At 45.5% G+C, this 25,753-nt stretch overlaps 1 protein-coding gene across 6 annotated transcripts in view; it reads left to right on the forward strand.

The window, feature by feature from the left end:
• Positions 1-25,753, forward strand: part of sugct (succinyl-CoA:glutarate-CoA transferase) — a 601,965-nt gene that overhangs the window by 543,910 nt on the left and 32,302 nt on the right. For 4 of the 6 annotated variants that reach the window (XR_010975076.1, XM_068032238.1, XM_068032236.1 and 1 more), the window contains one exon: positions 16,448-16,567. The exons of the other annotated variants lie outside the window; for them this stretch is intronic. Coding sequence is in view for 3 of the 4 variants with exons in the window: in XM_068032238.1 (XP_067888339.1) it covers positions 16,448-16,567 (120 nt within the window). In the remaining variant the exon portion in view is untranslated. The remainder of the gene's footprint in view (positions 1-16,447; positions 16,568-25,753) is intronic. 6 annotated transcript variants of the gene reach the window in all.

A 25,753-nucleotide genomic window follows, 5' to 3' on the forward strand; every position in this document is an offset into this window, starting at 1 on the left:
AGTAGCTTACTTCGATCTCTTTAATAATCTGGAAAGAAATACATTTGATTACAATTACTAGGACAGCAGGAAAATGGCCTAGACAGACAATGGTCTTTCCTGGGATATAGATTTTCCATCTTTCTATACTGGCAGTTTGGGTAGAGTACAGATACATGCACCCCCATTTGTAATCAGTGAATGTAAAACGTACACCAAATTCTTGAGATGCATTCACTTTGTGGAGGTTGTGCTGGAAGTGCCTATTCATAAAATCTATCCACTAGAAGAAGCTGAGTTGTACAGGAGTAAATATCCATGGCATAGGCTCAACAAGACAGTGATGGTGAGTGCGGTGATAGTAGAGCAATGTTACCACCTGGTATAAAGTGTCACATTTACCTCTGGAAAAACTGCCTCACTATTGGTAAAATCAACAAGAAAGGATTCAGGACATGAACGTGGAAAAGAAGAGAGAAAGAAAGAACTTGCATTTATATAGCACCTTTCACAACCTCAAGATATTGCAAAGCGTTTTACAGCCAGTGAAGTATTTTGAAAATGTAGTCTCTTGTTGTATTGGAGGAAACGTGGTAGCCAATTTGAACACAGCAAGAACCCACCATCAGCAGTGAGATAGATGACTGGATAATTTGTTTTAGTGATGTTGCATGAGAGAGAAATATTGGCCAAAACACTGAACTTGTCATGAATTGTCATTCCAGGACAAATCACTAGCTGTAACTGTTACCTCACTGTCAGCCAGTGAATAAAATAAATAATCAGTAGAGATTACAGCCTTTAAAAAGGCAAGGGGCCTGAACCATTGTAATAATTGAACATAATTTTAATTTTATAGCAAATTGCCGGCACTCAACGTGGCAAGTCAACGGTTAGCGATGGGATGGGAGTGGGGGGAGATGGGGGAATAAGAAGTCTGGCAGTTCCTGCATGAAGCTGAGCTGGAAGTATGCCTTTAAAGGGGAGAGATGTATACCTGAAGGGTGAACGGGGCTCAATAACTGACCGCCATGCAGAGTTTGTGCTCCACCCAGTGAGATGCCAAAGTTGCATCAGGCTCCTACAAATGCCATTTGTTAATCAGGTTCTACCTGCTTTGGCAGGAGCACTGGTGACCCATTTTGAACACCACTCTAAAATTGGGTCATGATGGGCAGAGCTTAGAGCAGCCAGTGAGTGGGAGTTTTTTTTTTAAATGCTCTGCTTACTGCCCATGAACAGTCATAAAGTTAACACCAATTGCCCCCTGCCTCACTCTCCCACCCACACCCCCCCCCCCACCCCCAGTTTTGTCAACCTCCATTTTCTCTTGCTTTCCAACCAGCAAAGCCAAAAGAAAAGTATGAAGGCAGGATTTCCTGGCTCCAGAGTAGGCCAACGATTGACATTTGGCTAAATATTGTTGTGCACCATTTTTCGGGCACAGGGTAGGTGGAGGTAGGCAGCACAAACATTTGATGCTGCCACCTCATTTCCATGGTTGTAGCATAGGGCAGAGTGTCTGCTGGCTGCCTCTGTGCATAGCAGGGAGCCAGGAGTTTTCATTCATCTCATGTGGTGCAGCCAGCCCTTTGTTTGCTTCTGGCGTTCGCAGAAGACCCTGACGCAAGCGCTGTCTTCAAAATGGTGTTTCATGTGGGCCACACCAGGAGTAGTTGGGGCATGACACACATCCGGGAGGGCAATCAGCTTCTATAGCACAGTCTCTATCTGTGCTTCAGATCTGAATTTCACACTGTTTGGGCAGGATTTTCCTGCAGGCTTTGGGACCCTGACGTTGGGAGCAAATGGGGGTCCTGAGCCCACATTTGCCAGAAGCGAGACAAGCTCAGCAGTCTTCCTGGATGCAGCCTCCTAATTGGCTGCCTCCGTGCTTGCCATTCTATTTAGAAAGGTGTGTGGGCTCCCGATGCTGCCAACCTAATTAGAGGGCCAAGCAGCCCAAGAGCCTGGCAGCCCCACTAGGAGAAGTGGGTGCTGCTGAGGAAGTAGGAAACCTCGAGGGTGCCTCAAAATGGAGGTGTAAAAATGGATAATTCCCTTCGGAGTGGAGGGAAACCCCTCCGCTTGTATCATTGGGGCCGCAGGGACTGCCTTTGCTGCCCACAGCCCCTCTTTGGGGGATGGAATCTCCAGCTCAGATAGCCCCCTGGACTGCCGCAGGGAGGCCGCCTTAAGCTGGTGGTCTCCTTATGCAGTGGGGTCCGCTCTGCTGCAAAATGCCGGTGAGGCCAGAAAATCGCCCCCAATGGGGCCTTAATTATCAGTGGGAGGCATCAATGCCTCCGTGGTGCAGGCAGCCGATCCATGTTTTGGCCAGCCCTCGGAGATGTTCCAGCAGTAGGCATGTGTCAAGGAGCCATCCTGACACAACTTCCCTCATTTTCCCAGTTCCTCCCCCACCCCCCCATCCCCAGCCTGCTATCCTGCCACCACCAGCCAAGAAAATTCTGCCGTTTATGTCTGATCCTCTTGCCATGTGCAGTTGTGTTGGTTGCCCGCATAGAGGGACTAAACAATTGGATCCTTATTTTTTAACCTATGTGATGTAATATAGGGCTGAGTGAAGATTAAATATCAGTGCTTGGGTTAGTTGGTGTCTAAGAATAGATGAGCACCAGTGATTGGAGAGAAATTATATTGCATTATGATTGAACAAATGCACTGAGGACCTTGTGTGAGTGTGAAGAGGCAGTCAAGCACAGCAGAGAGATATGGACTTCCTTTAAAAATTCATCAGAAAATCACTATATAAAGTACTCAGCATTCCTCACATTCCAGGTGGGCATGGAGTCACACATTATACCAACCATTCTCGACCCGGCATTAAAGATACAGGGTAAATATGGCATCTTGGTTGAACATATTTACAGCACCTGAAAGTCTAGCATGAGTAAGAGTAACAAGCTGTTTTATTCAGATGAAACTGAGCTGCCAAAGTTATTTCGTGCATTCAAGAAGTTGGTGTACCTGACAGGGAGATTAACGGTGGGAGGCATCAATGTGAAAGGAAGAAAGTTATTTTAACTTATAACAGCACTGAGGAGGCACGACTTGGCTTCAGTCTTAAAACAGACAAGTTCTGTACTGTACTAACTGACAATAGCATGGTGAGCTGAGACATCCCAGCAGGCCTACTGATGTAGAAGAGGCATGCAGATGGGAGAAGAAAAGCAGAGTCCTGTTTTAATTTAGCACCAAGTCACTGGACTGAAAATAACTTGGCAAGGAAGTAATAAAAGAGAAGAACAGGGGAGGTTGTAAAAAAAAAAATGTTCAGTCATATTGTGCTAATATGCCAAGGATATGCACGAAGGTTTAATGAGTGAAGTGGCAATGTGGATGACAAAGCAAAGGAAGATGGCAGGATTCTTGAGTGCAGTGGTAGACTTGGTCATTGTTCAAAGATGAAAATGTTGCTGAAATAGTAACTTTTTTTATAGCCTGTGGTTGTTGCTTTGCTGTACTCTGATATCTCCTCAAGCACTTCCTTATGACCAACGGCCTTCTGCTACACCTTCCCGCTAGAATCTCCACACTGCTCAATTTTCTCTCTATATCCGTCATATTTCCTCTTTTTAAAATCCCCTTTTAATTTTAATTACTCCAGTCTTCCAAGTATGCAAAGATCCTGTTCCATCACCCCAGTCCTTCTGGGAAATGTCTTGTGGTAGATGAGCGTAAGGAGAGAGGTTAGGAGAAACTTCTTTGCGCAGAGGGTGTTTAAAATGTGGAATGCTTTGAAACAAGAAGTAGTTGAGGCAGAGACCGTCATATCTTTTAATTGAAAAGTGGGTAAATATTTGAAGTGGAAGATACAGGGCTGCTGTACATCGCGGCGTAGAAGTCGACCCGACATATAAGGCAACCCCATTTTCCAGTTCCAACAATTGTGTTTTTGCCTGTACTCAGTGTATAACTCGACCGCCCCCCTTTTCAGCCACAACATGCTATACTCGCATTAGTAGTCAGCCTCAATTTTTCATCTCCCAAATGCATGTTTTACTTACCTTAAATAGGACGCAAGGTATCAAGCAGGCAATACTGGCTGTGTTGCAAAGATGCACTGAAGTTTAAGACATGCCCACACAGAGCAGACTCCGCAGGGCAAATGACGAAGAGAAATAGGTCCTCCAGCAAAATGAATGAAGTATGAAACTGGTTTCAAGCTAAAAGTCGTAACATTTGCTAACTCATCAAATAACTGTGCTGCAGTGAGGGAATTCGGTGTTAGTGAAAAACTGGTTTGATAATGGAAGGAGGAGGAATCTGCCCTGAAGAAATGCTCAAGACCAAATGTGCCATGAGAAGCATGTATTGGAAAGGGTCATTGAATATCATCAGAATGGTTACATTGTCACCAGAAATGCAATGCGTATATACACACTTAAGTGGGGCAAATCAAACACTGAGTCCAGCAAAGATTTCAGAGCAAAAGCTAGTTGGTGTAGCCGCTTTATGGAACGAAAATGTCTAGTGTTGTGGCAGAAGACCAAGATTGCTCAGAGAACACCAAAAGATCTCGATGTCAAAATTACCAGTTTCCAACGATTCATCAGCAAACAATAGCAAAAACGCTTTGATTTGTGGTTAAAGGTATCTTTGTAGAATTAATTTATTCAATAAACCGTGGCACATTAAGTTAATATGAATTACCGGTGTTAGGTCTTTTTTCACATTTCAAAATTGCGACCACCCACATCTACACTGGCGGATCACATTTTATACTTCGCGTATAAGTCGCCCTCCATTTTTGGAACGATATTTGAAGGCTTCAGAGGCCGACTTATACACTGCAATCTATGGTATGTGGAGCGAGTGTGGCAGTGGGATAAGTTTTGGATTTCTAGCAAAGAGCCAACAGAAACAATGGACTGAATAGCCTTCGCCTTTGCTCTAAACTTCTCTGGTCCAGTGGAGATTGCTGTTTCTGCCGTCCCTATGATGAGTTGATGTTGCCCTGCCTCTGGTTACTTCTGCTTTACTCAGTCCATTCCTTTTACAGATCACTGTTGCAACTCTTCTCAAGGTCTTTGACCAGGGCGAATACACTTGACAGCAGTTCTATTCCGTACCCTCCTCCTCCTTATTCAAATAGAATTGATAGGAAACATTCTGAAAAATCAAAGAAAATGCTGAAAATACTCAGCAGGTCTGGCAGCATCTGTGGAGAGAGAAACAGAGTTAATGGGCCAGATATATTTCGGTGACGGGGCTTCTGGCAGCAGGCCAGAAGGTGGGGGGGGGGGGGGGAGACACCACCTTGGCCCTCCGTCGGGCCCCCGATGCTATTTAAAGGCAGGCAGGAAATTAGCTAGCCACCTCCAGAGCTGCCAGCCAATTGGAGGGCCAGCAGCTCTGCAGTACCAGCAGTGCCATGGGGAGCAGTGGCCATTGCTGGCACTGCAGGAGGTCCTGCAGAGGAGAAGAATGATGCAGACCCCAGGACAGGTGAGTGGGGTTGAGGTCACTAGGACAATGCAGGCAAGCCCTGGCGATGGGTTGGGGAAGGGGGAAGTGTCAATGAAGGTGGGCGGCACAGTTCTTTTCTTTTGGGCCTCCTTATCTCGAGAGACAATGGATACGCGCCTGGAGGTGGTCAGTGGTTTGTGAAGCAGCGCCTGGAGTGGCTATAAAGGCCAATTCTGGAGTGACAGGCTCTTCCACAGGTGCTGCAGAGAAATTTGTTTGTTGGGGCTGTTGCACAGTTGGCTCTCCCCTTGCGCCTCTGTCTTTTTTCCTGCCAACTACTAAGTCTCTTCGACTCGCCACAATTTAGCCCTGTCTTTATGGCTGCCCGCCAGCTCTGGCGGCACAGTGGCGCAGTGGTTTGCACTGCAGCCTCACAGCTCCAGCGACCCGGGTTCAATTCTGGGTGCTGCCTGTATGGAGTTTGCAGGTTCTCCCTGTGTCTGCGTGGGTTTCCTCCGGGTGCTCCGGTTTCCTCCCACAAGCCAAAAGACTTGCAGGTTGATAGGTAAATTGGCCATTATAAATTGCCCCTAGTATAGGTAGGTGGTAGGGAAATATAGGGACAGGTGGGGATGTGGTAGGAATATGGGATTAGTGTAGGATTAGTATAAATGGGTGGTTGATGGTCAGCACAGACTCGGTGGGCCGAAGGGCCTGTTTCAGTGCTGTATCTCTAAACTAAACTGGGGGCCCTTCTGGGGGCCCTGGGTTGCACCCCCCACCCCCCGGCCCCGCGTGGAGACCTCTCCACACAGCAGTGAGCCCCTCCTCCTTCCATTAGATTGAGGTGGAGACAGGAAGAAGCCCTTAAGTGGCCATTAATTTGGCCTCAATTGGACTGGGCCTGGAAGGCCGTTCTTGGCCTTCTCTGCCCCGGACTAAATTGGAAGCCGTTGGAAAGGCAATGGGCACTCCACCTCCCTGCCTTTCCACATAGTTTATGGACCCTCCCCGACCTCCATTCCCACCCCTAGGGGGTCCATAAAATTCAGCACAACATTTCCTGTCGATGACCCTTTGTCAGAACTGGGAGTGCTTAGCAAGTCAAGGAAAGTGGTGAGGGGAGGAAAGAACAAAAGGGAAGTTCTGTCACAGGGTGGAAGGCAGCAGTCATTAAATGACAAAGGGTTCATGTTGCAAGGCTAAAGGGAGTGGTAATGGGACAAGTAAAGAAACAAAAGATGTGTCTTGAGGACGTGTAAATGACAATAGCAAAAAAACAGCTGCGACTGTCCAAAAACAAAACATAATGAAAAAAAGATAGGGGCAGAGGTTATGACCTGAAATTGTTCAACTCAGTGTTGAGTCTGGAAGGGTGTAAAGTGCATAATTGAAAGATGAGATGCTGTTCCTTGAGTTTACACTAAGCTTCGTTGGAACAGTGTAGGAGTCTGAGGGCAGTAAGGTCAGAGTGTGAGTGGAGCGGAAAATTAAAATGACTGACAACTGGAAGTTTGGTTCCCCAATGATGTACATGCAACAACTAGAATATTTTATTTGTGTCCATAAGTAAGCATTTTAATCCCAAAAGCACCTTCAGGCAATTTCACTCCACTTTATAATCTTGCCCATTTTTTGCTTGTGTCTGTGTCAAGATGGCACTGTGCCATTCTTCAGAAGTCAATCAAGCACAAAGGTTGGTTTACAACAAAACAGAACAAACATGGTTTAGATCACAAACATTGTGATAATCCTTGGACTGAGTAGGATCTAGAGGCACTTCATATCAGCTAATTTCCAGCTGTTTGATGCTGTGCTGCCTAAGTTTACCTTTATTTTCGTCGTCATCGTCGGTCCCTCAAAACAAGGACGATGTCTGCCAGGGTTCATGATTTGTGTCCTCAGGTGACTTTGCAGGCCAATCCTGGAAGCTCAGGTCTTTGCGCAGAGAGGACAAGTGTTGCTCTGAGGAAGGGGGTTCTGGAGCCAGGATCCTGCTCTCTCTGCTTCCACTTTCTTTACCTCTACTTTACCACAAGGTGGAAAACTTCTTCGCCCTGTTTCCAATAGAGTACGTACAAGCAAAATCCAGGCTTTCAATTCTGTATATGTACTCTAAATTATACAAAACATTCAACTGGATTTGTGCAACCTATTTTTTATTGCTGTTTGTACTTGTGGATTATCTTGCACTGCACAATGTTTCCAGTTGTAGAATTCTGGTGAGAGAGTTGTGGACCATCTAAAGGCCATTTTTTGAATTGGTGAACCTGTTGTGGAACTCCGTCTATTTGGAGCACATCGGGAATTTGTGTGGGTGCCTGAAATCCCGATTTGCATTCCAGGCAGGCAAAGCTTGGCATAGGATGCAAAATCATAAATTATACCTTACATTCCACAAAGATTTAGATAGTGATTATAACTGTGAAGAAAGGTTTGAAACATGGATACTCTTTTTAGATGGTTAAGGTGGGGGAACCAATGGGATCTTGAAACAGCACTTCAGTTGAGTCAACAAGTTGAGGCTGCGCTGGCAACCGTCACCATCTACTACACTGTCTACAAAGAATCCTCAGAAGGAGCAGAATCCAAATCCATGCCAGGATGGGAGGGCAGCTGTCACTACATGAAAGTAGCAGTAAAGAATACCCGTGCAACCTGGAAGGCTGGTGCATGAGGCACTAATACAGGATGTGCTCCTGTCTCACTTGAGTTGTCCTATCTTTGAAACAACTTCTGTACAGCTATAAAATAAACTAGCAAAAACAACCTCCGCTAGCTTATTGTCCAGTTCCCTAACTACCAGCTACTGCCATCTCTTGCTGGAGTCCTGCATCATTCTAAACAATTTACAAATAATTACCCAGTGCAATGCTCAAATCAAGTCCAGGGAAATTATTCAATCCATTGTGTGGTGTGTGAATGTTGTTAGTGTGAATTGGTATAGCGCTTCTCCTTTTGTGCTCGTGCTTTGTTTTTGACATGTGGCACCTGACCAACTGCTGCTCCTAAATTGATTTCCTTTTGGAAAGAGGAAGTGTGCTGGTTGGCTGCAGGGTTTCATTGCCAGCCTGCTGCAATTCTGCTGGCCCCAGAGCTCTTTGTATTGTGCATTCTGCTGGCCCTGTATCTGAGCCAGTCACGTCTGCTGCTGTTGTGACTGGTTGGTCCTACTTGCCCTGTGGCACATCTACATCCAAATCCACACTAGGATGGGAGGGCAGCTGTCACTACATGGAAGTAGCAGAAAATAATACCCGTGCAGCCTGGAAGGCTGGTGCATGAGGCACTAATACAGGATGTGCTCCTGTTGCACACGCTTGATGGGCTGGGTACCACTTGAGAGACAGCTGCCTGATGCACGTACCTCAAACATGCCCCTCCTGCTTGGCATTCCCTCAGACAGTCTAACCTTTCTAAGAGATACCTCCTTGGACAGCTGAGGTCTGGAATTGCTGCCTCAAGGTTGGGCTGGATTTTTTTCTCCCCCAGGCATCGGGTTCTGTGACAGGGGGGCCTGAAGATGGTTCTGGATGAGGCCCGCCACGGACCTTGATGCCGTGAGGGCCCGGCCCGATCCTCCTGGCAGCGGCGAGGCTCTGTGGCGGCCCCTGCACCACTGGATGAAGGGACCACAATTAAAATATTCAAATGAATAAAATGATTAAATTTAAATAGACTTACCTGCGATCTTGAGGGCCCGCTGCGATCTTTGGCACGACAGCTGGCATTCCCACACCTTCAGATCCCCATCTGGACAAACAGAGCGTCACACTGGTGGGAAGGGGGGAGGAGGTAAGTTTGTCAGTGTAGTGGGGGTGGGTGGGGGGGGGGGAGGCGGGGTCAAATGTGCATAATGGGTGTAGGGGATGGTGGGAAGGGTTGAACCTGAAACTGTGCAGTTAGTGTGGGAAGGTCAGATGTAAAAGCTAAGTGTTTTGGGGGAAAGGACAAATAATTATTGTAATTGTTATTGGGGGGTTGGGAAAGGGGCACTGGAAATTTATTTATTTAATTTTGGGAGTTAGGACTTTAAAAATTTAAATTAGGCCAAAGGGCTGGCTGCCCTTTACTAATGGCGCCAGCGGCTGTGCACAGGCAGCTGACGCCATTGCTGGGGACGGACAGCCCACCACCTCCACGTGATTCGGAGGGTGGCGGGCCACCCCGGCTATTTAAATGAGCTGCCGCACTTGAGATTGCGGCAGCTCTTTGGCGCCATATTTTGAACTCACTACTGATCTCAGTGGCGGGCTCTTAAAATCCAGCCGTTATGTCTAACTGATCCCGCAGTGTGGTGAAGCTAGCCAAGGGAGTACCTTTAAGATTTGAGCCCAAGGTATTTATCAGCAGGCTGCACTCATTAGAGATGCTGCCACTGTTCTATGCCCTGCTCCAGTGAGGAATTCATTCCAGCTTTCACACACACCCTGGTTGTGCCATTGTTTGCAGGCTGTAGCCCATATCTCAGAGGAGCCAACAGCCCATATTTCCTTCTCCTTCAAGCACTGTGGCATGTTTGACAGTCTCAGAATGAAAGCACCTTGCGTATCCCATGAGAAATGAGCATATGCATACATCTAGCATAGGACAGTCTGTAAGCACCCAAGCAGCTACATCCTCATACTTTGAACAAGTCAGGAAAATCTCTCGTTGCCTCTGATGCTCCCTGTTGATGCATATGTAAGTGGTTACCCAACTAAAGAGGATGTCAGTTGCCTGCTTAAACCAGCAATGGACAGCAAAGGAACTGTTTGCTGTGCTGTTCCATGTGGCATAAAAGCTAAAATCACTGGTAACCTTCATTGTCACTGGTAGATCTGACCTATTCACTATTTCAGAGAAAGGTTCACCAATTCTTATCTTGGGTCACTGGCTTTAGCATCCAACCATGCCATGGTGAGTAAACCGTATATCTCATCTTCAGGATCCAGATGGGAGGAAAGGAAAATACAAAAATAGGAAGACATTCTAACATTTCAGTGTAACAACTGTGTTACATTTCAGTTCTCCATGCTCTATCTCTTGAATCTCTCCAATTTGAATTAAGCTTTTATTTCCAAGCTCTATGTAACTCACTTGAACCTTGCCAAACGGTTCACTGGCTGAGATTTGAACGTAGGTCTCCAGTAGTGAAGGTTAGCATTTGAGCAGTTCATCATCCAACTCTACTACCTGACCTCCCTCTGTCACCAGTGTTTTTAGATCAGCCATATAAGCAGCTTGGGGTATGGCCAGAGAGGAGTTGAAGAGTACCAATTTTAGAACTTAACATAATTGCAAAATGTAAAGCACTGATTTTTTTAATTAAATAAGAGAGCTCCTGGAATTTTGTCTATTTTTTGTGTTAAGTAACCCAAGCAAAATGTTGTTGACTATAGAATTTAAAAAAAGTTAATTGAAAGACTGAAATGCTTTGTTAGGGCAGTATTATAACATATGACCGTTAGCTGTAATAGACTGCAATGAAACCAGATGTTACGTGGATAATGGAATCAGTGTATCAATAGCCAGACTGATTGCATCCTAAGGATGTGGCTAAACCATGAATGCTGAGCAGTGATGAAAGAGTGGTCTACTCCAAAACCCTGGGAATATTTATATTGCTAACAAGTAAAAAGTCAACCAGTGGTCAGCGTACACATTTCTTAGTAATTGTCGCTATGACAACCAAAACAATTGGGCGACTACAGTCTCAGTAGATCATTCATTTCATCTTAGGTTTCCCAGTATGCTTCGTCATGACTGTGTGTGGAAAACCTTACTGCTGAGCAGCTGACTTGTTTTATGTGCTGGCATTCATGAGTCAATTTAAGTCAAAGCAATTGTTCTCTTCCTCCTTTGCAGTTTCCCACTTCATGTCCCAACTTCACCATTTTATTACATAATTTCTTGGCCATCTTAATAATCAGTTGCTACCAGTCAGCACGAATTATTCAAGGGAACTGGAGGCTTTTTAGGAAACCTTTGTCATTGCTTTGTGACCAATTTTTATTGGTTATTTCCTGTTCACATTTTTTCCCCTTTGGTTATTTTTTGATCTCCCTGACCAGGCATCCTCTTTGCACAATTCCTGGACCAGGAGGGCAGATGGCATCTTCATTCCCCAGGCTTTGGCCAGTGCCATTTTTGCAATCAGTTACTAAGAGCTGTGTAAGAGAGATACGCTCTGAGTGACCTCCTCTTTCCCAAGAGGTTTCTCAGGGCGCACAACATTTCAGTCAGCAAGGCTGTCACCCTCTTGTGAAATCTGAGATACAAATCCATGCACTCTCAACAGTCTTTGATCACATGACTAGCCCTAGGTAGATATTCTGACTATTGCAGATGTGTATGTGATCTGGGAAATGGGATAGGGATTAATTTCACCAGGTTTTCACTCAATTCTTGCTGTTCTTTTATATTTGACTGATCAATTATATACAATTGCATTTAAATACTATTTAAGAACATAATAAATAGGAGCAGGAGTAGGCCATTCGTCCCCTCAAGCCTGCCCCACCATTCAATAAGATCATGGCTGATCTGCCCCAGACCTCAACTCTTCTTTCGTGCCAGCTCCTCATAGCCCTCAACTCCCCGATATTTCAAAAATCTATCTACCTGCTCTTTAAATAGTTTCAGTGATCTAGCCTCCACAACTCTCTGGAGTAGAGAATTCCAGACATTCACTACCTTCTGAGAGAAGAAATTCCTTCGCATCCCAGTTGTAAATGAGTGTCCCCTTATTCTGTAACTATGTCCCCTGGTTTGAGATTCCCCCACTCGTGGAAACATTTTCTCAACATCTACCCTGTCAAGCCCCCTCAGAATCTCATACATTTCAATAAGATCACCCCTCATTCTTCTAAACTCTAATGAATAAAGGCCTAACCTGTTTAGCTGTTCTTTATAAGTCAACCCCTTCATCCCAGGAATCAGTCTAGTGAATCTCTTTTGAACTCCCTCCAATGCCAGTATATCCTTTCTTAAATACGGGGACCAAAACTGTACACAGTACTACAGGTGCGGCCTCACCAACACCATGTACAGTTGTAACAAGACTTCCCTATTTCTAAACTCCAACCCCCGAGCAATAAAGGCCAACATTCCATTTGCCTTCTTAATTACTTGCTGCATCTGCAGGCTAACCTTTTGTGTTTCATGCACAAGAACACCCAGATCCCTCTGTGCTGCACTTTTTTGAAGTCTCCCTCCATTTAAATAATAGTTTGCCTTTTGATTCTTCCTACCAAAGTGCATGACTTCACACTTTCCTACATTAAACTCCATCTGCCAAGTTTTTGCCCACTCACTCAACCTATCTATATCCCCTTGCAGATTCCTTATGTCCTCATCACAACATGCCCTCCCACCTATTTTTGTATCATCAGCAAATTTGGATAGATTACAGTCTGTCCCCTCCTCCAAGTCATTAATATAGATAGTAAATAATTGAGGCCCTTAGACTGATCCACTAGTTAAGTCTTTCCAACCTGAAAAAGACCCATTAATCCCAACTGTCTGTCTTCTGTGAGTTAACCAATCCTCAATTCATGCTAATACATTACCCCCAATACCATGAACTCCTATCTTGTGCAATAATCGTTTATGTGGCACCTTATCGGATGCCTTCAGGAAATTTAAATACACTACATCTACCGGTTCCCCTTTATCAACTCTGCTTGTTATATCCTCAAAGAACTCGAGCAAATTTGTCAAACATGATTTCCCTTTCACAAAACCATGTTGACTCTGTTTGATTACGTTAAGCTTGTCTCAATATTTAACATCCAAATTCATTTTAAAGTAGTAATTGCCTGATTTCCTATTGTTTAAGGTGGCCTACCCACAAAGGAGTTTTTAAAGAGGTGGAGATTTCTTTAATCTTTTTTCACTGGCTTTATTTAGGCATTTTTTTTCTTTTTTTGCTAAATTTGATTGGAGCACATCGAAAGTGTTTATGTCAAAGTAAAAACAACAAAATTACATCTGTAAAATCACCAGACTGCAACTGCAATTGAAGCATTCATGAGAGTTCATAGGGGTTGCCTTGTGAGAAAAGGCTGAGCAGATTGGGCCTATACTCATTGGAATTTAGAAGAATGAGAGGTGATCTTATTGAAACATACAGGCGACCCAGAGGCTCTCAAAACAAAACCTGAGAAGGGAATGGAAGCAGGTGGCCAAGGAGTTCAAATCCTGGAGGCTGCCCCCGAGGACCTGGCAGCAGCGACGCAAAAAGCTTAATGACTTTGGATGGATGGCCAAGGCCAGTGAATGCATCTTCACATGACAATCTTCTACCCACTACACCAACATCTCACACTACTCAATACACCACAACCCCGTCACTCACCCTTTAGCAATCTCTACCAAACAGGACACTGGCCTAACATTCAGATACTCCACCTTTCATCCAGAGCCAACAAGAACATTCGGGATGACTGTATGTTCCTGCCTTATGCTCCTTCTTAAATCCAGTCTCACCCTCATCCTGCTATCTGGCATGAAGTGAAAATTGCAGATGGTGTGACCATGAACCTCTTGCTTTCCCCCCAACTCCCTTCCTTCACCCCAACCCTCCCCTTCTGCATTTTTGCTTTCAGGTACCCAAAAACTTCCACCTGACCAACGACTGAAGCTTCATAAGGAAGGGCAAGAGCTGACACAGACCTCCAAAGAAGAAGCACCATTACTTGATCTGACGTTTGCAGCCACCAGCTCAGATAGTGTCACTGCACATATCTTAGTGAGAAGTATAGAGTGGGGATCTGCACATGGTGAGTCACCAGTCATGAATCGGCTGCGGCCAGGCCAGGGGAAAGGACAGTTCATGTGCTAGTCCCTTGCAGGATGAGGTTGCTGCTGGGGACTCAGATGAGGACAGCAATGGAGCGGCATACAGGAGAAAATTGATGGGCAGGCACACAGAGATGTTTGGTGTATTGGCAGGCCTGCCTGACACTCTGTTGTCACTGTCTGGCTCCAAAGTGGCAGAGACCGTCGTGCTGAGCCTGGAACCCATCCTTTCCAGTGTGGAGATGGTGACCGACTCCTTGACAATAATTGCAGATCTGCCCGTGATGCAGCATCTGGTGGCTGATGTCTCAGCTTCAATGCAACGCATACAATCCACCCAATGTCTCAATGACTTGAAATATCGGGGAGTTGAGGGCTATGAGGAGCTGGCACGAAAGCGGATTTGAGGCCTGGGGCAGATCAGCAATAATCTTATTGAATGGTGGGGCAGGCTTGAGGGGCCAAATGGCCTACTCCTGCTCCTATTTCGTATGTTCTTATGACTGAGGTCATGAGATCCATGCTTGCTGCCATACAGACTCAGAATGTTGCCATCGTGGCTGTGGATCTCAATGCTGGAAGGGGCATGCGGGTTCTTTCAGTATTCTAGCAATCTGCCCTCCAGCAGATTACCAGGGTTGCTGAGGGGCTGTGTGGTGCGTGAACCAGCTGTCCTCTCTCAGGATGACAGCATTTGTGCTTCTACCACTGCCATTCCCCAGTAGCCTTGCTGTACTCTCAGCCAGCCCAGACTGCTGCCACCTCTGCCGAGGTGGTACAGTCCGAAGCCGGGCCCTCAACTTCCAGAACTGCTGGAGGTCGTCTTGCAAGGCCATCTGCAGTCCCGCCCAGTGAAAGTTAGCAACCTTCCGCCAGCCAAGCTACAGCCACTGGGGAAACACTGTATAAGAGGACTAGGCCAGGCAAAGGCACTGTGGGGATACACAAGGGTGAATAGTTAAGTTTTCTGTCTATTATTGGATATGCTATTGAATAAAGTTATTTAGGAAATGTTTATTTATCTCAGAATTTTATCCAAGAGGATGCTATGATGGTACATAGCAGATGGATTGAAAGGTGGAGAATCGTAGAGCAATGGTGATGGTGGCCTGGCATCTTAGGGGAACTGGAGTCTCAGTATCTGCTCACGGACAGCCCGTCTGGAGCGAAGGGGTCCTGGAAGCCTCCTCCTAGCCTCGTCCTTCTCTTCCTTCTCCTCCTCCTCTTCCCAAGATGGTCTCCATATCCCTGGTGGCAGGGGAACCTCCCTCATGATCGCGAGGTTGTGGAAGGCACAGCAGACCATCATAAACTTGGATACTCGCTCTAGTGAGTACTGGACTGCTCCCCGGGAGCGATCCAGGCAATGGAACCATTGGTTCAGGGCACCAGTGGTTTGCTCCATGATGTTCCTTGTCACTGCATGGCTGTTGTTCTAGATGTGGTGCTATTGCGTGGTCAGGTAGCGGAGGGGCACCATGGATCAAACGTACACCTTGTTAGCCAGCAGATAGCCTCTGGTTCATTTTTGTGGCCCAAAGATGGGTATGGCTGACTGCCTCAGGATGAAGTCATCGATGCTGCTGCCAGGATAGTGGGCAGTCACCAAAATGATGTTCTGTATGTGTTTGCACACCAGCTGTACATTGATACAGTGGTACACCTTGTGGTTCTGGTACATCTCCGCATTTACATGTGTGATCCACAGAGCCATGTGCATGCAATTGATGCCTGTCTGCACCATTGGGCATCCTGCTACCCTGGCAAAGCCATATGCCCACTTTTTCTGCTTCTCTCTGGTTGTGGAGAAAATGATGAAGTGCTTCCTTGTGGCACATGGGGCCTCTGTCACCTTCCTGATGTGAACTGTGAAATGTTAGCTATAGCGCCTGCTCCCACCTAGAAGAATCATTTGTAGAAATTGAGGATGACGGTGTCTTTGATAGCCATCGGCAGCATCGGCAACACTCTGCTTTACGACTGTAGGTCCTGTTGAAGGAGGTGCACAGTTCAGTGACTACCTGCTTGTTGAATTGTAGGTGCCTCCTACATTGCTCCTGGCTGAGGTGGAGGTAGGAGAAGTGTTTCCTGAAGACCCCTGGTTGCTAGGGCATTCTATTGAGAAGCCTTCTCCTTCTTCCTCTGTACACAGCTTCCCCTTCTTGCTGCCTGTGTTCCATGTCCCTGTCATGTTGCTGCCCAAGAGAAATTGTAATTATAGTCCCCATAACTCCAACAGGCTTTCTTTTGACAGGACAGAAAACTCCACTGACCCACCAGTCAGGGTGCAGCAACGCTCCCTTGAAAATCCAACAAGTCACCAAAACTCCTCAAAGAACACCAGACATACTTCCACTTCTTTGCAACAGCATAAGTAAGTCAAAAGCACCTCACCTGCAAGTTGGTTAGTTGGCCCTTTAAATAATGCTAATGCAGGGGGGTGGGGGGTGGAATTCCTCCTTCAGCTGAACGCATGTTCAGATGTGAGTGAATGGAAGAGGATGGTAACTGGATGTTCACAGTCCAAGCTGGCAGAACAGGCGTCAAATCAGCTATAGAGACTGTTCAACATCACGATCTGCCCACTCTACATGCTTGCAGCACCGCACAACATGCCCACTCTAGTGTAATTAAAAGTAAGGGCACCACACAGGCCATGCTGGAGGTAGTCAAAAGTGGTGTGCACGCCATTTTCAGCTGCTAAGGCTTCCATAGCACCGGCGTCAGCAGCGCTCGGGAGCCAAATTTTGCAGTCTTAGAATACTCCAATTTACTCCAATTCAGGAAGTGATAAGGCCTCTAACTGAAATCTAAAGAGAGCTGTGCAGGTTAACAATTCAATTAAAATTAACAATCGGAGAAAGAAAGAAGGAAAGTAAGCAATTGTGTTTATATAGGACCTTTCACAGCATTATAGACAATTAAATACTTTTGAAATATAGTCCCTGTTGTCATATGGGGAAACAAAGCAATCAATTTGCACAAAGCAAGGTCCTACAAACAGCAATGAGATAATAGCCATATATTCTGTTTTAGTGATGTTGTTTAAGCAATAAATATAAATAAATAAAAACAGTTGGAGAGCTGTACCAATTGCTACAGAATTGCTGCAACCAATCTGCAAATGTAAAACAACACTGCAATGGCAATGAAAGTCACCTGCCTTCAACCTCTCCCACCAGTTTCTTCCAGGTTAGCCCATATGCTGCCCAAAGATGCATCAAACAAGTGACTGATGCATTGGATAGCTTGATGAACATTAGAATCATAGAATGGTTACAGCACAGAAAGGAGGCCATTTGGTCCATCGTGTCCTTGCCAGCTCTCTGCAAGAGCAACTCACCTAGTCCCACTCCTCCACCTTTTCCCCGTAGCCCTGCAAATTTTCTCTCTTCAGCTAATTATCCAGCTCTCTTTTGAAGGCCTCAATTGAATCTGCCTCCACAACACTCTCAGGCTGTGTATTCCACATCCTAACTACTCGCAGTATAAAAAATAGTTTTTCCTCATGCTGCCATTGCATTTCCTTTCCTACTGAATAGTAACAGCTGAATAGCTCAATTCTCCAATTGTACTGTACTTTTGAACTTTTAGATTTCATTTGTGAGTTGTAGCATGAATGTATGCCCAGCTAGTGTATGGACATGTACAGTAGGCAATGAAAGAACTGCAAGTTTGTCTGAGGGCATTTCTTAGGTCAGCAGATTGACAGACATGCATTACTTGGGATACTTATCTGTTGGGTACCCTTACCCAGGCAAATTTCTTAACTATTTGCCATCTTCTTCAGGATCTGTTCCCAGGTACTGTACTCAGCATTGACCCTGACCCCCATGTCCTACCGAGTATGTTGCACTGCATACTTCTGGGGAGGTTGCTCCTGTTGGGAGGAGCAAGAAAGAAAGTCACAATCTGTGCCACACACCACTTCTCCACAGACTCATTCTCTTCCTATTTTGGTTGCTATATAAAGATTTTATGCAGCCTTCTCTATTCTTATCTACCATAGCCAGTCTAAAGCTCTTTGGCATCACGTATGACCTTTTACCTTTAAAGAGATATAAACTCAGGATTAATGTGAGATGCACAAAGGGGTATGTTAAAGGATTTTTTACACAAAGGATTGTTAGAATACAAAATATATTATCACAGGTAGCTCTTGAATATTTAAGAGGAAGTTAGACAAGCAGTCAGAGAGGTAGAGTACCCTCCCCATCATTTCTATCCCCTTCCACGACCATCGTCTCAGATTGAACCAGAATGCTCACACTCTCAGCCTTAAACTGAGCTTCTGACCCTATATCCTATCCATTAATTCCACCCTTTCATCTGCTGCTGGTACTCTTTTACATGCCTTTGTCACTTCCATACTTAACTATTCCAGTGTTCTCCTGGTTGGCTTCCCATTCTCCACACTTTATAAACTTCAATTCTTGCGAAACTCTGTTGCCTACATCCAATTCTGCATCGATTCCCACTCACCCATTACTCCTGTCCTTACTGACTTACATTGGCACCCAGTCCCCCAATATCTGCAATTTAAAATTCTCATAATTATGTTTAAATCCCTTCATAGTGCCTCCCTCCCTATCTCTGTAACCTTCTCCATCTCTACAATTTTTCCCCAACCCAGAACTTGCCATTCCTTTAACTCTAGTCATTGTACATCCCCCACCCCCCACCAGACCCCCACCGCCACCACTCACCCATTGTCCTACAATTGATGGCCGTGTTATCAAGCACCAAAACCACATGCTCTGGAATTCTCTCCCTAGACACGCCTGCCTCTTCACAGCCCCCCGTTCTATTAAGGTCCTCCTTATGACCACTTTTTTGACAAAGTTTTTGGGCAGTACTAGTAATATTTCTTTCTTTGTCTGATTGCACATCTAGGAAGTGCCTTAGCACTTTTCTCTACAGGCATCATCTAAATGCAAATTTTTATTGTTGTATTAAAGGCTACAGGGTAAAAGCTGGGAATTGAAAAAGACTACCACAATAAGAGTCACATAGACAGCTGCATTGGACAATCAAGCAGCAATACAAGTATTCTGGGCTGAATGGCCTATTTTTCTACAAATGTTTTTATGATCCTATCATTGCCAAATGAGAGCAATGCAATGACATTGTCCACTGCAGTTTCTGAATGGAGTTCATGATCTTTGCACCAAACCCAATGGCTTAGGAACACAGCGAATGAGCTAATAATTTGCAGTATGTGGGATGCAGCGCATGTACAGAGTGCATCTCAGGAAGCTACGAGCACACAGCTTGTGACTTTCCATCCATTAGAAGTGAATAGATGGGAAATGGCAGGAAACTGGAGACTTCAAAACTGGGATGTACCCCCTGAGATCTGGCACTGCCTGCTGGGAGCTCCAGATCAGAGAATAACCCCTAAAGATACCTTTGGCATAGAGCACAGTTCCTTTGCTGTTCCTCACTACCGTACCACGTAATATAAGTGCCTGCAGTACAGTATAAACATTGTCCCAACATTTTGGGGAGATGGTAACCTATCCTGTCCAGCAGGAATAGGAGAAGTTTTGGTTGGCCACTTGTTTACATCCTGCCCAATTTTACTGTCCATTGAAGTAAATTGGTGAAAAGCCAACTTGAACCCATCCATTTCCCATCTAGTATGTTAGGTTAAAATGGTCCCCTTTATAGACTATTTAATGGGGAAATATTTAAGTGTGCAGTGATATGATTCTTTAGTTTATATTTATTAATTTTATTTATTTAATAACGGACCACTGGATGAGATACGATCAGCAAGGACTCAATGCCTTCAGGTAAAGACAGGAAGAGAGGAAAACAAGAGTTCCTTTTAAATATATTGAATCCACTTTTAAATGTGCACACCTTTGGGTTTAACACTCTCCAAACACCAGTCTCAGCACACTATTCACACAATTTCCATTTAAATGCAGAAGTAAAATCATTTAAAATAAACGGGTTAAGCAATGTACTAAAATAAGTCAGCTGGGAATTTATGTGCACCAAGGAAATTAAGCCCACATATTTATAGGAAACGTGAAATGAAACATGATATGGGAACTGTTTTCATGTTTAACAGCAGAACAAGTCAAAATATTACTCTGAAGCTGGCTGTTTCTGTTGGACACTAAAAGGAGAGCCTTTTCCATATTGCTTGGCATAAATTTGAATATTGTTTAGATATGTTTGTGGATAAAAACTTTGGTGGCTTGTGTTTGGGATGTTCTTATACACCTAAAGTGCAGAAATCATTGGGGATCTGTGGTTACACACTGTACTTTAACCTCTGGTACCTGGCTTTGAATCCATCCCAAACTGATAGGATGAAAGTTCTCCATTAACTATCTGTTAAGAGTTCTTATGTGAAATTAAGTCTCAACCTAGTTCTAAATGGATCTGAGCACATAGCACAAAACTGCGCATAATTGAACCCTAATTTGGCTGTGATTTCACATGTAACCAAATAGCTAAAATTTACTGTCTAAGCTTACACATAAAGAGTAGCCATTAGATGATGCAACAGAGTGCTCCAGCATGAGTCGGTCCCTTTAAGAGGGACGGGGAAAACCATTACACAATTTTTTTTACTTTATTTGAAAGTCTAGTCATTTGGTTATCATAAAATTTCTATTACATGGTTTGTTCATAAAAATCATCTGATTATTCAAAACTGATTCAGAATTTAGTCATACAGAAACAGCACTCAGGGTTCGACATTTAGAATTATTGTTTTGCCTAGTCTGGTCGGATCTTGACTCAAGTCTGGGTCTCATTTATTTCCTCTTGTGCCTCTGCCGATTCTGTTCAGAGATCACGATTGATGCATGCCAGAGAAACTGAAAGGGAAACAAAAGTAAGCAAAAATGGATAGGAAACAAAGGAAGAAAAGGAGAAAGTAAATGAAAAGAAAGGGGAACAGGGGAAAAGGAAAGGAGAACTTATAGGACCAAATTTCACAACAAAGATGCCACAAAGACCTAGTGAATCTGGTTTAAGTAACGTTGGCTGAAGGTGGAAAGTTGTCTAGAATGCCGGAGGGGCTTCCCTGCTTTTCCTCGAACAGTGCCTTAGGAATTTTTAGATCCACCTGAACAGGCGGAAAGGGCCTCAGCGGCACCTCTGACCATATGGCATTCTTTTAGTATTGCACTGCAATTGATTGTATGCTAATTCCTGAATTGGAGATCAAACCCACAGCCTTCTGACAGAAGTAAAAGTGTTATCAACTGAGCCAAACTGGCACTGGTGACTGAGATAAACTGGCACTGCTAACAGAGAAAACCTGGCGCTATTAACTGAATTAAGCTGGCACTATTAGCTGAGCCAAGCTGGCAGTATGAACTGAGCCAAGCTGGCAGTATGAACTGAGCCAAGCTGGCAGTATGAACTGAGCCAAGCTGGCAGTATGAACTGAGCAAAGATTAAGAGCATAAATGCGAGGAGATAATTCATGGACACTGGCTCCCAGAGACTAAATTAAAAGACTGCCATAAAAGAGCTACTATGAAGCAGAGATTGACAGTTACTGCAACTAGTGATTAAAATGTAAATTGCAACACTGATTAAATGGGTGTATAACCGTCTCTTTGAATTATGTATATATTTGCAAAGCGTTACATCTTTTTTCCATTTAAAAATCAAACCTTAGCCTTGGCAAGGGAACTGTAGATATTCTAAATAAAATCAAAAGATGTGCTGTAATTTTAAAAAAACCACGCTTGCAACTCCATGCAAAACAAAGCCAAGTAAGCAGGATAGAGGAAACCAAATGCTAAAGGAGAGTATTATTGGGCATTATTGATCTTTTTTTGCTGTTGTTTAATTTAGTCCTCCAGTTTTGTAAGTTATTTTGTGTGTCTGTCTCAGTCCTCATTCACCACACCTTTTATCTAGGTCCCTATTCACCCCATCATTGTCCCAGTCCCTATTCACCCCATCATTGTCCCAGTCCCTATTCACCCCATCATTGTCCCAGTCCCTATTCACCCCATCATTGTCCCAGTCCCCATTCACCCCATCATTGTCCCAGTCCCCATTTACCCCCATCATTGTCCCAGTCCCTATTCACCCCATCATTGTCCCAGTCCCCATTCACCCCATCATTGTCCCAGTCCCCATTCACCCCATCATTGTCCCATGTTTCCATTCACCCCATCATTGTCCCATGTTTCCATTCACCCCATCATTGTCCCATGTTTCCATTCACCCCATCATTGTCCCAGTTCCCATTCACCCCATCATTGTCCCAGTCCCTATTCACCCCATCATTGTCCCAGTCCCCATTCACCCCATCATTGTCCCAGTCCCCATTCACCCCATCATTGTCCCAGTCCCCATTCACCCCATCATTGTCCCAGTCCCCATTCACCCCATCATTGTCCCATGTTTCCATTCACCCCATCATTGTCCCATGTTTCCATTCACCCCATCATTGTCCCATGTTTCCATTCACCCCATCATTGTCCCAGTCCCTATTCACCCCATCATTGTCCCAGTCCCCATTCACCCCATCATTGTCCCAGTCCCCATTCACCCCATCATTGTCCCATGTTTCCATTCACCCCATCATTGTCCCATGTTTCCATTCACCCCATCATTGTCCCAGTCCCTATTCACCCCATCATTGTCCCAGTCCCCATTCACCCCATCATTGTCCCAGTCCCCATTCACCCCATCATTGTCCCAGTTCCCAATCACCCCCATCATTGTCGCAGTCCCCATTCACCCCATCATTGTCGCAGTCCCCATTCACCCCATCATTGTCCCAGTCCCCATTCACCCCATCATTGTCCCAGTCCCCATTCACCCCATCATTGTCCCATGTTTCCATTCACCCCATCATTGTCCCAGTTCCCATTCACCCCCATCATTGTCCCAGTCCCCATTCACCCCATCATTGTCCCAGTCCCCATTCACTTCATCATTGTCCCAGTCCCCATTCACCCCATCATTGTCCCAGTTCCCATTCACCCCATCATTGTCCCAGTCCCTATTCACCCCATCATTGTCCCAGTCCCTATTCACCCCATCATTGTCCCAGTCCCCATTCACCCCATCATTGTCCCAGTCCCCATTCACCCCATCATTGTCCCAGTTCCCATTCACCCCATCATTGTCCCAGTCCCTATTCACCCCATCATTGTCCCAGTCCCCATTCACCCCATCATTGTCCCAGTCCCCATTCACCCCATCATTGTCCCAGTTCCCATTCACCCCATCATTGTCCCAGTCCCTATTCACCCCATCATTGTCCCAGTCCCTATTCACCCCATCATTGTCCCAGTCCCCATTCACCCCATCATTGTCCCAGTCCCCATTCACCCCATCATTGTCCCAGTTCCCATTCACCCCATCATTGTCCCAGTCCCTATTCACCCCATCATTGTCCCAGTCCCCATTCACCCCATCATTGTCCCAGTCCCCATTCACTTCATCATTGTCCCAGTCCCCATTCACCCCATCATTGTCCCAGTTCCCATTCACCCCATCATTGTCCCAGTCCCTATTCACCCCATCATTGTCCCAGTCCCTATTCACCCCATCATTGTCCCAGTCCCCATTCACCCCATCATTGTCCCAGTCCCCATTCACCCCATCATTGTCCCATGTTTCCATTCACCCCATCATTGTCCCATGTTTCCATTCACCCCATCATTGTCCCAGTCCCCATTCACCCCATCATTGTCCCAGTCCCTATTCACCCCATCATTGTCCCAGTCCCTATTCACCCCATCATTGTCCCAGTCCCCATTCACCCCATCATTGTCCCAGTCCCCATTCACCCCATCATTGTCCCAGTCCCTATTCACCCCATCATTGTCCCAGTCCCCATTCACCCCATCATTGTCCCAGTCCCCATTCACCCCATCATTGTCCCATGTTTCCATTCACCCCATCATTGTCCCATGTTTCCATTCACCCCATCATTGTCCCATGTTTCCATTCACCCCATCATTGTCCCAGTTCCCATTCACCCCCATCATTGTCCCAGTCCCCATTCACCCCATCATTGTCCCAGTCCCCATTCACTTCCATCATTGTCCCAGTCCCCATTCACTTCCATCATTGTCCCAGTCCCCATTCACTTCCATCACTGTCCCAGTTCCCATTCACCCCATCATTGTCCCAGTCCCCATTCACTTCCATCACTGTCCCAGTCCCCATTCACTTCCATCATTGTCCCAGTCCCCATTCACTTCCATCATTGTCCCAGTCCCCATTCACTTCCATCATTGTCCCAGTTACCATTCACCTCATCATTGTCCCAGTCCCCAATCACCCCCATCATTGTCCCAGTCCCCATTCACTTCCATCATTGTCCCAGTCTCCATTTATCCCATCATTGTCCCAGTCCCCATTCACCCCCTCATTGTCCGTCCCCAATCACCCCCATCATTGTCCCAGTCCCCATTCACTTCCATCATTGTCCCAGTCCCCATTCACTTCCATCATTGTCCCAGTCCCCATTTACCCCCATCATTGTTCCAGTCCCCATTCACCCCCATCATTGTCCCAGTCCCCATTCACCCCCTCATTGTCCGTCCCCAATCACCCCCATCATTGTCCCAGTCCCCATTCACTTCCATCATTGTCCCAGTCCCCATTCACTTCCATCATTGTCCCAGTCCCCATTCACCCCCATCATTGTCCCAGTCCCCATTCACCCCCTCATTGTCCGTCCCCAATCACCCCTATCATTGTCCCAGGCCCCATTCTCCCCCATCATTGTCCCAGGCCCCATTCTCCCCCATCATTGTCCCAGTCCCCATTCACCCCCATCATTGTCCCAGGCCCCATTCTCCCCCATCATTGTCCCAGTCCCCATTCACTTCCATCATTGTCCCAGTCCCCATTCACCCCCATCATTGTCCCAGTCCCCATTCACTTCCATCATTGTCCCAGTCCCCATTCACCCCCATCATTGTCCCAGTCCCCATTCACTTCCATCATTGTCCCAGTCCCCATTCAACCCCCATAATTTGTAAAGTGAGGCCACCTAAAATGCAGAATAAAGAATCCAATAACATTAAGATGAGATTTGGAAGAATTACGTGGCCCAGTGCTTTCCGGATAAATTTCCCTTTGGACCGTAAGGCAGACATGCAGTGAATTAGGGGCACATATCTCAGTGGCTGAATTCCTGGGATGCTCTTCTGGGTGCGAAATCTTAAAAGAAACCCTATACAGTCACAGTGCTCAGCTAAATCCCATTACAACTGAGAAGACAGAGAAATGGACGGTGCATATATAAATTTTTAAATGATCCTTAGATCTCTATTTACTCACTGCCCCTACCCTTGAATATGTTTCTTCCATCCCCTCCCATGTGCAGCACATGCAGAATTGTTATGCTATTTCTTGATTTGATTTAAGAATACTAGCAAGTCTTTTCGAGACAAGGAGGCCAAAGAGAGAGAGAGAGAGAGAGTCCTTTACCCGTACGTATACTTATTTTTTTATCACTTGCCAGTTTTAAAGCTGAGAATATATTGCGTAATGTACCAAGATGTATGAGAGATGAATTAATTGAATCGAAGTGGGGCCATCAAAGAACCCAAGG

Source organism: Heterodontus francisci, chromosome 5, assembly GCF_036365525.1.
Source record: "Heterodontus francisci isolate sHetFra1 chromosome 5, sHetFra1.hap1, whole genome shotgun sequence".
In the NCBI taxonomy this organism is placed as follows: Eukaryota; Metazoa; Chordata; class Chondrichthyes; order Heterodontiformes; family Heterodontidae; genus Heterodontus; species Heterodontus francisci.